General features: G+C 44.8%; 1 protein-coding gene across 3 annotated transcripts in view; it reads left to right on the top strand.

The window, feature by feature from the left end:
* arhgap32b (Rho GTPase activating protein 32b) overlaps positions 1 to 18,306 on the top strand; it is a 415,224-nt gene that overhangs the window by 342,875 nt on the left and 54,043 nt on the right. For all 3 annotated transcript variants that reach the window (XM_078426922.1, XM_078426925.1, XM_078426924.1), the window contains one exon: positions 11,075 to 11,177. In XM_078426922.1, coding sequence (XP_078283048.1) covers positions 11,075 to 11,177 — 103 coding nt within the window. The remainder of the gene's footprint in view (positions 1 to 11,074; positions 11,178 to 18,306) is intronic.

Here is an 18,306-nt window from a genome sequence, read left to right as displayed (position 1 = left end):
TTTCCGCACTGTATATATATGATATGATATGATATGATGCCTTTTGGCGTTCGACATCTCCATTATCGGGAAAAAAAAGTTTTTCACTTAACTGTGTTTAGGGCTTTATTAGCTGTACAGGTTTTGTTTTGAAGGGTGTGGGATTTCTCAACATGTGCATAGTGGTTGAGGACTCACGGCAAACCCTCCGTATCTGGTTGAGATTAGTCTGGGGAGAGAGAGGTAGTGATGGCGATTGCCCACAGCGGCTGTGCCAGCAAGATCTGGACATTTGTGTTGCTCTCAGTGTCACTGTAGGGCGTAGTACAGACAAGAAGGGGAGAGAACTTCAGAGGTAAAGATCCATGATTGGAAAGAACGGGGCAGTATAATATATTTTCAGCAAGAGCAATGGGAATAAAGGCAGTTGAAGGAAGCCCTGTCCAGCTAAGGAATGAAATGGTGCTGTTGAAGATAGGTGATCTAGGTTTCAGACAAACACAGAAAACAGAGGAAGGATACTTTACAATGGTCACACCCACAGAGTGGGTCCTTTGTGTCTTTAACAGGGCAGTTTCAACGCTGCTGGGAGAGTAGTGGGGGAGTACAGAAACCTGACTGAAGGAGCTGAACATATTTTAGGAAGGCAACAGTGATTATATTTCTAAATCAGTCATTAATGAAGCTTCCTGAGGATGTGAACGGTGTGATTGTAATTAAAGGTTTCATCTCTTTTTGATTAATAGTTCCAATCTCTTGAGTTGATACCGCAAAGCCAGCAAATGTTTTGTTGTGTTTGACTTGCTTGATTGAATTCTTGATCAGGTAGCACAGAAGGTCAACAAAGGGAATGCTGTGATTATAGTGTATATGGATTTTCAGAATACATCTGACAAATCCCAAACAAAATACTGGGTAAAGGTAGAAGGGGGGTTGTGATTAGAAATACTCTTTCTACTAAGTAGTTCAGATCTGCAAGTCGCTGCCTGTCACAAAAAAAGTGTGTGTGCAGGAGTGGAGAGAGGCAGTGAGGAGGGGAGGTGATGGAAACAGAATCAATCCCTGGTTGGTACACAACAACAGCTTTTCACTGTACCTCAGTATACGTGACAATAAACTAAACTAAACTATAGGGCTGGGGAGGTACTTCCAAGGGAATAATTAGCAGGACTGTGGGGAAAGAGCAGGGGATGGGACAAACAGGATCATGCAGGGAGCTGAAATGGACTTGATGGTTGGAACAAATGTCTGATTCAAATTATATTACAGGTACATCATTTTGCCTGTCAGTAATCTGGGTAATTAGATTGTGACTTTATTGATCATTTTTAATATTGTTAGAAGAGGTACCGTGTAGTTTGTTACTCGTTTAGTAGGGCTTTGTCTCTTTCCCATCCCCACCAGTCATTGTCATCAACACCTTCAAGGTGATTCATTACTTCCCACTCTTGGGCAGAGAAATACTGCGCAATATTGGCTGCTGGGTTAATTGCCAAAACATTGCAAACGGCAGTGATTTATTTCAGCTATAAAATGCATTTTAGGATGATAAAGGAGAAAAATAAATGGGTATGAAGCTGAGGCACAGGTGGCAGATTCAATTAAACTCTTTTGGTCTGAATTTATACTACTTGTGTGTTAAGTGATTCTCTGCCATCTGAATAGGTTGTAAAAGTATAAACATCAGCACTGAATGATTTCTGGTTTACCTTGTAAATAATAGAAACGTTTGGATCACGCTGCCGACTTTGTCCTTCCCCATGGGTTTTTAGCTGGGCAATAAAGGCTGATGTGCTGGCACGCCTGCAGCAGATTGCTTTGCAGATTTTCCTTCAATGAAACTATATCCGCATAACATAACATAACATAACATAACAGAACTTTATTGTCATTCGGTATAAATACCGAACGAAATTTCAGCAGTCACAAGACAAAGCAAAAAAGAAAAGAACACAGGACACACGACCCCAACACCAACATCCATCACAGTGACTCCAAACACCCCCTCACTGTGATGGAAGGCAACAAAACTTCCACTCTCTACCCCCCTGCGCCCACGGACAGGCAGCTCGACCCCTACCGAGGCAACCGACACGCACAGCCCCCGCAAGGGGATGGAAGGCCCCACGGCCGAGCCGCACCGGGCACTGAAACGTCCCGCAGCCGAGCCGCGTCGGCGATGTTAAGTGCAGCGGCCGAGCCGCGCCGGGCGATGGAAGGCACCGCGGCCGCTGCTAAGTCCCGCGGCCGAGCCGCACCGGGCACTGAAACGTCCCGCGGCCAAGCCGCGCCGGCGATGTTAAGTCCAGCGGCCGAGCCGCACCGGGCACTGAAACGTCCCGCAGCCGAGCCGCGCCGGCGATGTTAAGTCCCGCAGCCGAGCCGCACCGGGCGATGGAAGGTCCCGCGGCCGCGCCGGGCGCTGAACTGTTCTGCGGCCGAGCCGCACCGGGCGATGGAAGGCCCCGCGGCCGAGCCGCACCGAGCACTGAACCGTCCCGCGGCCATACCGGGCGATGGAAGGCCCCGCGGCCGAGCCGCGCCGGGCACTGTTAGGTCCCGCGGCCGAGCCGCGCCGGCGATGTTAAGTCCAGCGGCCGAGCTGGAAGGCCCCGCGGGCGATGTAAGGCCCCGCGGCCGAGCTGCGCCCCGGGGAAGAGACCTAATAAAAGAAAGGTTTCCCCCACCCCACCCCACACCCCCCACACATACACAGCCAAAAACAGAAACAAAAACCATCCCAACACCGACACACACAAAAAAAAAAAGACAAACAGACTGCCAGAGAGCCGCAGCCGTTAGGCGCAGCCACACGTGACCAAGCACATGTGGGTGAGTCCTGAGCAAGGAGGCATAAACACAAAAGGCTACTCACCAGCCAAAGCCAGTCGCAGATTTACAAAAAAATTACTTGCACAACATGATGAGAATGTCGACCTGGCAGCCACTGAAGCTGAGATTTGCTCCATTTAGAGGATAGACTTTCTTTATAAATGAAAGAAAAGGGAAATTAACGTAAAATATTCAACCTTTGAGGAGTATTACCAGATTAAAATTAACACAGCAGGAGGTATTCGGACTGGTGATCTCAAGCTTGGATATCAAGTGCACTGTAGTAGTTATTGAAGAGTGGATGGGAGCTTAGAGAGGCAGCAGTTCACAGGAGCTCAATGCCCAGATATGAGCACGAGAGTTGCCACCATGAGGGAAGGACTGGGCCACAGTTAGATCACCCAGGGTTCCCTGTCTCCTGAGGAGCACCCTTTATTTCTGGTAAGTAAAGTGAAAGTAATTCTCACCAAATGTAGTTTTCTGGTTGTTTCCTATTAGTACATTTGATAATTCCAATGACATAATAACGTGTCTTCGTAATTCCAGTTGTCCCTGACTAAAGCTATTTCAGAATAGAATATCTGTGTTGGTTTATTATTGTCATGTGTACTGAGATGCAAGAAAAGGTCTTGTTTGTGTGCAACCCAGTCAAGTCAAGTCAAGTCATACTGTTACATAAGTAATGCACAAGTACAAAAATTCAAAGAAAAATACCAGTGACAGTACTAAAGCGTTACAGTTGCCGAGAAAAAGTCAAAGGTCTGCAATGAGGTGGATTGGAAGATCACACTCTAGCTTATAGGAAGATGGTTCTGTAGTCTGATAACATTAGGGAAGAAACTGAATCTGATGGTGTATCTTGTGCCCAACCGGAGTGAGGAGAAGAAACAATGACTGGGATGTTAAAGGTCCGTGGTTCTGTTGGCTGCTTCCCCGAGGCAGTGTGAAGTGTAGATGAAGTCGATAGTGGGAGGTCTGGTCCATGTGATGGATTGGGCTACATCCACAACTCTGCAATTTCCTGCGGTCTTGGACAGAGCTGTTGTCAAACCAAGTTGTGATACATCAACATAGGATGCTCTGTCTAGTGCGTTTGTAGAAGATGGTAAGAGTCGTTGGAGACATGCCGCACTTCCTGAGGAAGTAGAGGTGTTGGTGTGCTTCCATGTAAATGCAGATTCAATGCAGTTGGTCCAAGGCAAAGTTGATAGTGATATTTATGCCTATGAACTTCTTGATCGTCTCCGTTTCAACACCATTGCTAATGATTGGGGCATATACTTCACCTTGCTTCCTGAACTCAAGATCTAACTTCTCCTCCTTGCTAAATATGATAGCAGTGCTGGAATCCTGACCTCCAACCTGAAACGTCCTCTGTCCATATCCGTCCAAAGATGCTGCCTGATTTCCTCCAGCAGTTTGTTTTTGCTTGGAATAAAGTGTGCTTGCTACCATGATTCATCTCATGAAATGACAGCAATTTCCAATTAATCTCATGATGAGTGTCGCTGTGGTTCGGAGTGAAATCTGCACTGGATTAGCTCCTCATTTGTTACATGCTGTGCACTGGAGTGAGGACACTTGCAATCCTGGTGTTGCTGCTAAAAGAAATAAAATCAGCTCTGGAAAAATAGCTGAATGTTTCAGTGAGAAGCAACTGGAGCCGCAGACTGCATGTGATCTCTCTCTGCCTGTGCTGTTTAAATTCTAATGTATCTGTGCCCTTTGCTCATATTCTCCCTTTTTCGAATGAATTAACCATGTCCATGTTTTCCTTATCATTGCAGAAAGGGCAGAGTCCAGTACTGTCCTCTGTGATTGTTAGGGTTTGCAGAGGCCACCCATTGTCATTCAAGAACTCAAGAGTTTTCATTAGAATAAGGTTATTCGGCTCATAAACCTGAATATCTTTAACTGATTAACTCCACCATCGCACCTCAACCTGTTTATTCCCTGCAGAGGTACGAGCTGTGGTCACTCGCTCTCCTTTATCCTGAAATGGAGATAGATAGCAGTGGAGGAACATGGCACGCAGACTGGTAGGAGGGAGATCTCTGATTCTTCCTCTTGGGTCCCATGTGGACTCGAGGATTGTTATAAGCCTGATCTATCCATTGCCTCTTGTTAGTATTTGTTCTGTGATTGCCTGACTGAGCGTTAGATGAAGGAATAATGATCGCGGTGTGTACAAAATGATGGTTTGTTTCCGATGCAGTCTGGCTGGGAAAATCAAGCACATGTTAAATGCGAAACATTGATCTTGCTGAAAATCTAAATGAAGCTGCTGTATAATCTGGCAGGAAAGTCAGAATCAAGCAGAGAATACGCAACTTGGTTGTTCAGGTGTGGACAGTCCACGAGAGAATAAGTAAAAGGGGAAGGAAAAGTCAGGGAGGTGGAACTGATGTATGAGTTCAGTCATGGTCTCCTGCAGTGTGTTTGATGTAGAGGATGGCTGATGGAAAAACACAGCCAAACACAACTACTGAATACGGAGTGAATGTATGATCAGCATTAGGATCACAGACATTGATGTAACGTTACAGCTCAGTATCTGTTGCATTTTCGGGGTGTTCTCGCTCCTGGTGGAATACATTAATTAGAAATTGATCACCCCCAGGAAGTATCATAGATTGCTGGTAAAATCCCAGGTACTGCTGAGAAAGGTTTGGAAATTTCTGCAGAGCAAAAAAATAAGATGGTTGCTTCCACATGCAGTTTCCTCTGACGTTTGCCAATAATCTATATATTTTTCATGACTGTAATTACATGTTGCCCGAGGCAGTGATTCAAACAGGCTCTGTTCCACGATCAGCAGGAGTATTTCATCCACAGCGCAGGGAAAGAAACACACATGACACAGTACGTGTGCATTCTGGTCCTCAGCAGCTCGCTTGATTGGCACCACCTGAAATATTCATTGTGTCCACCACCTGTGGCATGGCCTCAGAATGTGCTGCCTGCAGAATGCAGAGCCGCTACATGCCCAGAGCAGCTACATGCCCAGAGCAGTTACCTGCCCACAGCCGCTACCTGCCCAGAGCAGTTACCTGCCCACAGCCGCTACCTGCCCACAGCCGTTACCTGCCCACAGCCGCTACCTGCCCAGAGCCGTTACCTGCCCAGAGCAGCTACATGCCCTGAGCCATTACCTGCCCAGAGCCGTTACCTGCCCAGAGCAGCTACATGCCCAGAGCCGTTACCTGCCCAGAACCCTCCACCAGCACCTACCAACGTCGTGAGTCAACTGCTAACAAGGATGATGTATGATCCCCTGCACGTCATGCACCATCCTGTCTTGAAAATACACTGTGTTCCTTTACTGTTGCTGGGTCTACACTCCACCATTCCAAACAGTCTCCCAGACTACATTAATGTATCGGCAAGGAAAAAAGGTTTGCATTTTCTGGGTGCCTTTTATGATGCTGGGATATTCCAAGGCTTGTTGTACATAATTAAATATTTTTAATGTATAATTGTTCCTGTAATGTAGGGAAACACTGCTATCCGTTTACACGTAGCAAGGTCCAACAAACAACCATGAGGTCATGAAATGATACCTGTCTGGAAATTGCCCATGCTATTTTTTGGTGCTGAGACAGAGTTGTTGGTCACAGTGCAAAGATCACACTGTCTGTGATAATTATGTAACAAGAACGTAAATTGTGAGACTCTCATAACAGTACAGCATTCCCCAGTGAAAACATTGCAGGTTCCTGTAGTTTGTCAGCTTGTAGCCCAGCAGATGTGATCTTTACAGCCTGTTTTCAAAGGAACATAGCAGAATACAAGCAACAGGACGGCACGATGGCTCAGCAGTAGAGTTGCTGCCTTACAGCGCCAGAGACCCGGATACGATACTGACTACGGGTGCCGTCTGTATGGAGTCTGTACATTTTCCCCATGGGTTTTCTCCAGTTTTCACCCACATTCCAAGGTCTGTAGGTTAATTGGCTTTGCTAAATTGTCCCTAGTGTGTAGGATAGTGCAGGATCGCTGGTCAGCGCAGACTCAGTGGGCCGAAGGACCTGTTTCCATGCTGTATCTCAATACTAAACTAAACTAAACAGTGTTTCAGCTGCGTTGCCACTGAATGACAGGATGCCGCAGTACTAAAGGTGGGTAGGAAAGTTAATCGCAAGCTGTTCGGCCCCTGGACAGGCTCTTGTAGAACAGTGCCTCAGAAGACATTCTTTGGTTTAAGGCATTTGGGAATCGACCAGGGCTACAGCAAGTTGTCAGAGCATGGGTGCAGGCTGCGAATTCCTACACATTTGGGAAGCCTGCAGGCATTCATACTTAATCTGCCTGTTCATGCCTCCCATACTCATAGTCACATGAGACAAAGAGACCTTCAGCCCTGGACATCCACACTGAATGTTCAGTATCCATCAGCACAAATCCCATTTTCCTTCCCATCCTCATTGTACCCTTCCTCCACAATACTCCCACCCACTCTCACAAGGGGCAGTATTACAGTAGCCAGCTAACCTAAACCTAGGTTAAAATGAAAAGGGAAAATGCATCTACTCTATGCAGAGATCACTCAAAGCCGTGACTGAGCACGGGTCTCTGGAATGGGAGGCCTCAGCTCGAACTAACCACTGCTCCATGGAGCCAACTCTGGGATATGGCAGAGATCAGATTGCCTGGAATGATTCTAAAGTCAGGAAACTGAAGCTGAATGCAGTGGTGGTGCAGTTGTAAACATACCAGACTAGTTGTCCACAGTCATGAGTTCAGCTCCCACCACGGTAGTTCTGGACTTTAAATTTAGATATTAATCGGGATTTTAGAAAACAAATATATTCTGAATAATAATGACCACGGAAATGACTGAAAGCCCATCTGGTTCATTAAGGGGAGGATATCTGACTTCTGGATGTCTGGATGTGGGATGTCTGGCCCACATGCGACTCCAGGTTCACAGCCACCACATATCCGTTGACTATTAATACCTTACAAAGCCTTCAGTTGTACCATTACTGCTGCATTGAAGCAGATCATGAAAAAACTGAATAGATCACCGTGTGTCAACCAAGGCACCAAATCCAGACAAGGCAAAGCAAGAACACAAAGTGCCAGGGTAACTCAGCGGCTCAGGCAGCATCTCTGGAGGACATGGATAGGTGACGTTTCAGGTCGGGAACTCTTCAGCAAAGTAACTTTCAATCCAGTTAACCTTGCAGTGTCCACCTCTCAAACATCGAAGCTGAAGAATTATTTTCCCTGCAGAATACTTTTGCATTTTGTGCAAATCAACATCATTTTGGAGGGCGTTTCATGTAGAAAAATAATTCTAGAGTGAATGAAAATTTCATGGATAAATGGTGAGATGAATTTCCTGCCTTCCTGCATTCAGCCAGGGGATGTGAATACAAGTCAGGTGTTGCTCAGCATGGGTAATGTTTGGAGGTTTTATGAACAGATTTCCAGCTCATTGCTGATGTGAATTTGGAATCATGCAGCGTGGAATCAGCCTCTTCTGTCCAACTTGCCCACACCAACGAACATGCCTCATCTACACTAGTCGCACCTGTCCGCGTTTGGCCCATATCCCTCCAAACCTATCCTATCCACCTACCTATCTAAATGTTTCATAAACATTGTGACAGTACCTTCCTCGGCTACCTCCTCTGGCAGTTTGTTCCATATACCTCCCACCCTTTGTGTAAAAAAAAGTTGCCCCTCAAGTTCCTATTAAATCTTTCCCCCTCTCACCTTAAACCTACGTCCTCGGGTTCTTGATTCCCCTACTCTGGATAAAAGACTGTGCATTTACCCAATCTATTCCTCTCATGATCTTCTACACTTCTATCAGATCACCCCTCATCATCCTGTGCCCTAGCTTGCTCAACCTCTCCCTCTAGCTCAGACGCTCGAGTCCTGGCAACATCCTCATAAACCTTCATTGCACCCTTGCCAGCTCAACATTTTTCTTATAACAAGGTGACCAAAGCTGAACACAATTTAGGAATGGGTTCTTCCAGTGGTATCTGATTGTATTGTTCTGCTGTTTGGCTGGGACAAGGGTTCAAATGCTGTGCTGGGCAAGTTAGTGGTTCAAGATTCTAACACTATTACACCAATTGAGATTTATATGTAAAAAGAGAAATATATAAAATGCTGCTGTATATATCTTTACTGTAAATGCAGTTATTCAGCACAGAGATGGCCCCTCATATCACTATATCCATACTGATCTTTTTGCCCACCTGCACAATTCCCTGGGATGGAGAGACTGTCATATGAGGAAAGATTGGAAAGACTAGGCTTGTATTCACTGGAGTTTAGAAGGATGAGAGGGGATCTTATAGAGATTAGACAAAATAGATGCAGGAAAAATGTTCCCAATGTTGGGGGAGTCCAGAACCAGGGACCACAGTCTAAGAATAACTAAGGTTTAAAACTGAGGTGAGAGGAAACTTTTTCACCCAGAGAGTTGTGAATTTGTGGAATTCTCTACCACAGAGGGCAGTGGAGGCCAAATCACTGGATGAATTTAAGAGAGCGTTAGATAGAGCTCTGTGTGAAATAAAATCAGCCCAACATGAATTCTTATGTCGAGAAATAGCTTCCTCAAAGGTTGTGCTGGACTGGTTACTACAGTAGTCACTATCCTACTTGCGACTAAGGCATTGGTTACATCCAACACTGCACATTTCTGTCCTTAAAAGTTTTGCCTGGCTGGTATTGGGAGGTTAGCATGGGTGCGAAAGAGCCAGTGACTCAGGTGAGGGGCAGGTCATGGAGTTCACCTTAGTGGCATTCATTGATGACAAAGCATATGGAATGGGCACAGAACTCAGATGTACAAGCTTGCTCTGCCTGCTGATCTGATCTTGGCTTCTCTCCCGAGATGCTGCCTGACCTGCTGAGTTACTCCAGCATTTTGTGAATAATACAAATAATGATATTGGCCCTGATTGGAACTGTGAGGAAGATGCTTTGAGGTTGCAGGGTGACTTGGACAGGTTGTGTGAGTGGGCGGATGCATGGCAGTTGCTGTTTAATGTGGATAAGTGTGAGGTTATCCACTTTGGTGGTAAGAATAGGAAGGCAGAGTACTATCTGAATGGTGTCAAGTTAGGAAAAGGGGACGTACAATGAGATCTAGTGTCCTAGTGCATCAGTCACTGAAGGGAAGCATGCAGGTACAGCTGGCAGTGAAGAAAACCAATGGAATGTTGGCCTTCATAACAAGAGGAGTCGAGTATAGGAGCAAAGAGGTCCTTCTGCGGTTGTACAGGGCCCTAGTGAGACCGCACCTGGAGTACTGTGTGCAGTTTGGTCTCCAAATTTGAGGAAGGATATCTTGCTATTGAGGGCGTGCAGCGTAGGTTTACTAGGTTAATTCCCGGAATGGCGGGACTGTCATATGTTGAAAGACTGGAGCGACTAGGCTTGTATACACTGGAATTTAGAAGGATGAGAGGGGATCTTATCGAAACGTATAAGATTATTAAGGGGTTGCACACGTTAGAGGCAGGAAACATGTTCCCAATGTTGGGGGAGTCCAGAACAAGGGGCCACAGTTTAAGAATAAGGGGTAAGCCATTTAGAACGGAGATGAGGAAAAACTTTTTCAGTCAGAGAGTTGTAAATCTGTGGAATTCTCTGCCTCAGAAGGCAGTGGAGGCCAATTCTCTGAATGCATTCAAGAGAGAGCTAGATAGAGCTCTTAAGGATAGCGAAGTCAGGGGGAATGGGGAGAAGGCAGGAACGGGGTACTGATTGAGAATGATCAGCCATGATCACATTGAATGGCGGTGCTAGCTCGAAGGGCCGAATGACCTACTCCTGCACCTATTGTCTATTGTCTATATTGATGCTTGATGGAAAATCCAGGCAGTTTACACAGTGTTTCTTCATATGATTTTGTACGTTTCCAGTTGAATTCTATTCATCCGTCTTCCTCAAGAAAAATGTCTGATAGTATTTCTGCAGAGGCAGGCTTGTGGACAACAGACTGCCAGCAGTTACCAGATTAGAATGCAGCAGAGTTCTAGTTAAGCTGATGAGATGCCACAACACATCAATAACTGAAATTGACAAAAAATGCCTGTCTGAAAATGCCTGGTATGTGCACCCTTCCCAAACTGGGCTTTTCCAGAAATGTTGCATAAATCCACACCAAAGGCAATTGACAATTTACCTGTTGGTCATCTGATGGTAGTTAAGGATATTATCCCTTGCCTTGTACCAGTTGGTTACTTTACTGTTTACTTTTTTGAGTTTGTGATGAGCTTTCCCTTCTCTTCAGTCCCCCAGGTACTTAAAAGCTGCACAGAATTTATTGAGAAATATGGAGTGGTGGACGGTATTTATCGACTTTCAGGAATTGCATCCAATATTCAGAAGCTACGGTAAGTTGCTATACTGGAAAGACAGAGTGTATGGCAGAACAGTTGGTTTTGTATTACATCTTTATCCTTTATTGCATGAGGCACTCATGTGGATATGCTGCTAAAGAAAACTGGTGAGAAACCATTGAGTGCTGCATGCAGTATTGGCTTCCTAATATGTTCCCTCAATGCTGCGGTTGGGGTATCTAGGATCCTGCACTGATGAAAGAGCAGGGATATATTTGCAGATCAGGATGGTGTGTAACTTGGAGGGATGGTGTTCTCTTGTACTCACTGCTCTTGTTCTCCTTCGAGATAGTGGTCGTAAATTGATCAGTCTAGGTGAATAACTGCAGTGAATTTTGTAGATGGCACATAATGTGCCACTGGTTTAAGTGATGGATGAGATGGAAATAAAAGGACCGCTTTGTCCTAGAAAATGTGACATTTACTCAGTACTGTGGGAGCTGTACTCAATCAGCTACGTGGAGAGTGTTCCAAAATGTCGCTGGCTCGTGTTCTGCAGATAACAAAAAGAGAACTCAGCCAGTCAAGCGGCATCCGTGGAAAGAGAAACTATAATGTTTTCAGTCAGGACCCTTCCTCAGAACTGGGGGGAGAGTGGAGGATTTACAGTGGTCAAAGCAGAGCTGGGGAGAGGAAAGGCAAAGAGTGAGAGACAAAAGTCAAAATGAGAGTGGTTACGACAGATCAGGCGATGAGCCTGATTCATGACTTGTTTAAAGAAATACCCACTCACCCTTTTTCTTTAAATGACCGTAATATATTTAAAATACTGTTTGTCTGGGTTGACAATTGTACAGACCTTTAAGGAGTATCCTGCATTTCCTACCCTGTTTGCAAATTGCTCCAGGAACCCATGCATCCTTCAACAGTCGGCTGCAAACATATGAAACACAAGTAAAGGACGGTCTATTAGATTCTCTGACGTTCCACCAGACTTCTGCACATGGAAAAACGAAGGGATTTTGTTTTAGGCACAGAAATGTAGAACATAGGTGCAGGAGGAAGCCATTTGGCCCTTCAAGCCAGCACCACCGCTATTCATTGTGATCATGGCTCATCATCTACAATCAGTAACCTGTGCCTGCCTTCTCCCCATATCCCTTGATTCCACTAGACCTAGAGCTCTATCTAACTCTTTAAAATTTATCCAGTGAATTGGTTTTCACTGCCTTCTGTGGCGGAGAATTCCACAAATTCACAACTCTCTGAGTGAAAAAGGTTCTTCTCTCCTCAGTTTTAAATGGCCTCCCCTTTATTCTTAGACTGTGCTATGATCATGTCTTTTTCCAGTCAAGGTTGGCCTCGTTGTGTTCAGATTTGAATGCTTAAAAGTAGGGAAGATTAAATGCAACTTTACAGGGTATTGATGAGACCGGACCTTTTGACACAAAGAGTATGAAGTACATGGAAATGACGCAGGCCAAAACAGGTGCGGTACCCCAGGTCTGGCCTCAACAATGCCTTGTAAAATTGCATTGACTCCTCTTTAACCCTGACAAATAAAGACCATCATGCTATTAGTCTCTTGTGTAATTATTAGCTGTGTCTGCATGCTTTGTGTTTCATGCACTGACTTCACTTTTCCTCTCCCCACTTCCCTTTTTTCCCGAAAACATTTTGTAGTCTTGCTCCATTTAAATAATAATTTCATTACTCTTCTAAAGTGAATAACGTCACATTTTCCCACTTTGTACTTCATCTGCCAAGTACACCCACTCACTTAACCTCCGAGTATCCCTTCGGAGGGTTTCTATATGCTCCTCTCAAATTGCCAATCTACCTATCTTTGTATCATCAGCAGATCTGGCCACAGTACATTCAGTCCTTTCATCTGTCATTTATCTAGATTGTAAATAGTTGAGGCCCCAGCACTGATCCCTGTGTTCCCTCACTAGTAACCGATTGCCAATCTGAAAATGACCCATTTATTCCAACTATCTGTTTTCCATTAGTTAGCTATTCGTTTATCCATGCCAATATATTATTCACAGGAGGAGGGCTGGTGAGAACTAGTGAGGGGGACGGAGAGAAAGTGCTGGAATAGAGATTAATATTGTCTGTTTCACTTGGTGAATACCCCAAAAGAATACATTATGTGTGTTTTCTTATCATTTTACTTGAGATAAAACAGTACATTTACTTCACATTAGTGTTTAGTTGTTTTAGTTGGCTGTCACTCTCGATCTCTGGAACACAATCAAATTTTTGACTTAGAAGGAAAACAAATGAAACTGCAGATGCTGGAATCCGCAACAAAAACAGAAATGCTGGAAGCACTATTCTTCAGGGGACATGTTGGTTTGTGTGGGCAAGTTGGATCGAAGGGCCTGTTCCCACATTGTATGGCTCTCTGACTCTTAGCTACTCTAAGCAGCATCTGTGGAAAGAGAGAGCAGGTAATGGTTTGGGTCAGTAATCCTTTACCTGAACCAGTTGTGAGGAAGGGTCCCTGTCCCGAAACATTAACTGGTTTCTCTCTTTGCAAATGAGTTCTGAAAACAATTCTGATTTTGTTTTTTGACAGTGAAACTACTGGTGGAAAAACTCAATTTAATAATTTCTCCTTAACACAAAGTTTCCTCGAAGCATAACCCGTTGGTGTATAGAGGGATGTCACATAGGTGGCATGAGCAAGGGGAAGAATAACCTGCAGTACAAAATCCTACAAGGTTTTTACACAGGCTTTGTTGGCAAAGAATGCTGTAAGTGGGAGCTCACTGTCTCTGCCTGTTGCTGAGCTGTTGCCACTGTAGTCAATCATGGTTTTCTGTCGTCCGGTCAGGTGTGTAGGAAGGAACTGCAGGAAGTTATAGGAAGGAACTGTAGATGCTTGTTTAAACCAAACCAAAGATAGACACAAAGTCAGGGGAAAGGGAAACGAGAGATATACCGTGCCCTCCATAATATTTGGGTCAAAGACCCGTCATTTATTTATTTGCCTCTGTACTCCACAATTTGAGATTTGTAATACAAAAAATCACATGTGGTTAAAGTGCACCTTATCAGATTTTAATAAAGGCCATTTTTATACATTTTGGTTTCACCATATAGAAATTACAGCAATGTTGAAACATGGTCCCCCCATTTCAGGACACCATAATGTTTGGGACACAGCAATGTCATGTAAATGAAAGTAGTCATGTTTAGTATTTTGTTGCATATCCTTTGCATGCAATGACTGCTTGACGTCTGCGATTCATGGACATCACCAGTTGCTGGGTGTCTTCTCTGGTGATGCTCTGCCAGGCCTGTATTGCAGCTGTCTTTAGCTTATGCTTGTTTTGGGGGCTAGTCCCCTTCAGTAATGACAAGACCCATCGAGGACTTTGGCTAGGCCGCATTTGGAGTATTGCATACAATTCTGGTTGCAGAATTCCAGGAAAGATGTGGAGGCTTTGGAAAGAGAGCAGAGGAGGTTTGCCAGAATGCTGCCTGGATTAGAGGGCATTTGATACAGGGAGAGGGTGCAGAGGAGGTTTACTAGAATGCTTCGTGGGTTAGAGGGCATTAGATACAGGGAAAGGGTGCAGAGGAGGTTTGCCAGAATGCTGCCTGGATTAGAGGGCATTAGATACAGGGAGAGGGTGCAGAGGAGGTTTGCCAGAATGCTGCCTGGGTTAGAGGGTTTCAGCTGCAGCGAGAGGTTGGCTAGACTGCATTGTTTTCTCTGGAATGTCAGAGGTTGAGGGGAGACTTGATACAAAATTATGAAAGCCATAGATAGGGTGGACGGTCAAAACCTTTCTCGCAGAATGGAAATGTCCAACACTAAATGTCTACCGCGAAGCAGAAGAGAGACTGCCTTACAGCGCCAGAGACCCAGTTTCAATCCTGACTACAGGTGCTGACTGTACGGGGTTTGTTCATTCTCCCCGTGACCTGTGTGGGTTTCCTCCGAGATCTTCGGTTTCCTCCCACGCTCCAAAGACATACAGGGTTGTAGGTTAATTGGCTTGGTGTAAATGTAAAACTGTCCCGAGCACGTGTAGGGTAGTGATAATGTGAGGGGATCGCTGGTTGGTGCAGACTTGCCGAAGGGTCTGTTCTGGGCTGTATCTCTAAACTAAACTAAACTAGACAGCATAGCTATAAAATGAGAGGGGGATAGTTTAACAGAGATGTGCAGGGCAGGTTTTTCACAGAGAGGGTGGAGGGGGCCTGGAATGCATTGCCAGTGGTGATGATGGAAGCAGATACAATAGTGGCGGTTAAGATGCTTTTGGATAGGGAGATGGAAGTGAAGGAAACAAGAGGGATATGGATCATGTACAGGCAGATGAGATCAGCTTCACTTGGCACCTTGTTCTGCACAAACATTGTGGGCTGAAAGGCCCGCTCCTGTTCTATGTTCTTAGTAAATCTTTCAAATCAGATAGTTCTCTTTGGATCCTAACTCTCCATCCATCTGCTGACTCCCCCTCTTTCCTGTGAATTCAGGAGAGCAGCAGTCAAGAAGGTCCCTAATGCCTGAGGGTGTGCCCCCCTTATGCAGTGTGATGATATATCCCAAGTGGTTGATGTTTGAAATCTTCAGCTTTGATTTTCGTCTTAAGATGTGCAGGATCCTGGGCCAGAGAGTAGGCTTTACTTTGTTGCTTTTCCACCTGATTCTGACAGGGATTGATAATGGGAGAACAGAAGCACATTCAGAGAAATGTAGTCATGCTGATTAGGGCATGATAGGAATTGTATTTGAGAGGCTGCATGTGTAAATAAGCAGGTTGGCTACCAGCTTTCCCGTGACGAAGAGTAGGAGAGATTCTGAGGAAAGGGGAATCATAGCGCATCTGAAATTTATGAAGGCCTTCGAGTTATTTAGCAGTAAAGAAATGCTTTGTATGAAAGAGGCACTGAGCTTCCCATGGGCCACTTTCATCTAAGCCTTCAGGGCTTTGGAAGGAGAATTGGATAGACACGAGGGGAAGTAAGTTTCAGGCCTGGTGAGGAAATGCAAGAAATAAGACTGACGGATTGCTCTGGGAGGAGTGGATAGAGATTTAATGGGCCAAATGCTTTCTTCTGCACTGTATCTGTTTTATAGCTGAGAACCATGTCCACTGCTTGCTCCTTTGCAGACTAAAATATCTTTGGCACGAGTACTCAATTTTCACGGAAAAGCATTAATGGAACGTAAAATAACATCCTGTACGCCATAACCAGACTAGTTGAACTGCATCCATTTAGAGATGGACAGAATTAATAAACAATGGGGGAATTATTTAAAGATAAACTATTCAGATGCAGGGCAAGCTGGCAGGCAAGGGAGATGATGGTGATGATGCCTATTTATCAGAATGGATTGGGGGTTATTAACTACAGGGAGAGGTTGGACAGACGTGGTTGATTTACTCGGGAACACCAGAGGTTGCAGGAAGACCTGATAGAAATACATAAAATTACAAGAGGCATAGATCGGGTAGACAGTCAGACCCTTTTTTCCAGGCCATTGGTTTAAAATGAGAGGGGCAAAGTTTAAAGGAGATGTGTGGGCCAGGTTTCTTTACACAAACGGTGGTGAGTGGCTGGAATGTGTGGCTGGAGGTGGTGTTTGAGGCAGATACGATAGTGACATTTAAAATATTTTTCGATAGGCAGGGAATGGAGGGATATACATTATGTGCAGGCAGATAAGAATTGGCATCATGTTTATCCTGAACCAGGGCAAAAGACAAGGTGGTGCATTGCAAGTTTGCATTGAGATACTTTGGAACATGGCTGGGCAGAGAGACCGACAATGAGCTCAGCGTCAAGCTTACTCATTGAAGAGAAGGTTCCACAAAGCAGCAACTCTGTCCCCGTTTTGTCACCTCAGGAAGTGCTTGAGGCTTTGAATGATGGGAATGGAAGAAGTGAAAGAATGGTTTGCACAGCATGGTGCTATGTGAACAGGAGTGTGTGCTGGAGATGGAAGACTGAACCAGGTCCCAGAGGGAGCAGGGCCCTCGTGCTGAAAAGGGAGAAGAGGGAAAGATAGGAGTGAGGATATACAAGTCTGGGTTTTCTGTTCCCTCGTAGCCTGACCCAAGGTTATTTCTGGTGCATGCCTCATTGAGTTCTCTAAGTGTTACATAATTGTTATATTCTGTGCTTGGAAAATACTGAAAAATCTGTTTTGTAGTCTTTTTCAGAAAAAGTAGGATTAGATTCCGAAGTTATGATGCTGTTTGGGTTCATTACTTGTATAATAACTTGTCTATTTAAAATGTAATGCTTTGGAACATTCAGAGATTGTGGACTCTACAAAACTGCAGATATTTAAGAAAAACAGATCATAAGTGTTTACTGTATTATTTTTTAAAGTATTCAAAATAACTGTTGACCCTGCAGAAAGCGAGTCTACAGCACAAATAGTGGGCAACATGGAAATAGCAGATGAATTTAGTTCAGTTTAGAGATAAAGCACGGAAACAGGCCCCTCGGAAACAGACACCAACTAGCGATCCCCATACATTAAGACATTCCTACACACACTAGGGACAATTTACATTTATACCCAGCCCATTAACCTACAAACCTGTACGTCTACGAGGTGTGGGAGGGAACCGAAGATCTCGGAGAAAACCCATGCAGGTCCTGGGAAGAACGTACAAACTCCGTACAGGCAAGCACCCGTAGCAAGGGGTCGACCCTGGGTCTCTGGCGCTGTAAGGCAACAACTCTACTGTTGCGCCACTGTGCTGCCCTAAACGGCTATTTGCATCAGTCTTCACAACGGAGGGCACAAATAACATCATAGCAACAGCTATAAATTGAGAATTGAAAGAGAGGGAGGAAATTGGGAAAATTGGAATCACGAAGGAAGTGGTGCTGAGGAATTAGATGTATCAGCAGGCTGACAAGTCTGGGCAACCTTTTTGGGAATTAATAGGAGTGGCTAGTGAGGTCGTTGTTTGAGTGTTAATGTTCCAAAATTCCAAAGCCTCAGAAAAGGTTATATTAGAGTAGACCATGGCAAATATAACTTTGTTTAAAAAGAGAGGAGGGAGTGCAGGAAACTACAGGATAAATATATAAACATCTGTAATAAGCTGGCAAATTGAATTCAAAATTGTCTTTTCTGAGTGTAACTCTGTGACCAGTGGTTTACCTCAAGGAGCATGCTGGAACCGTGATGTTTGACAAC

Source organism: Rhinoraja longicauda, chromosome 32 (genome assembly GCF_053455715.1).
Source record: "Rhinoraja longicauda isolate Sanriku21f chromosome 32, sRhiLon1.1, whole genome shotgun sequence".
NCBI lineage: Eukaryota > Metazoa > Chordata > Chondrichthyes > Rajiformes > Arhynchobatidae > Rhinoraja > Rhinoraja longicauda.
Note: the sequence above shows the minus strand (reverse complement) of the source record. Positions and strands in the feature narration are given on the sequence as shown.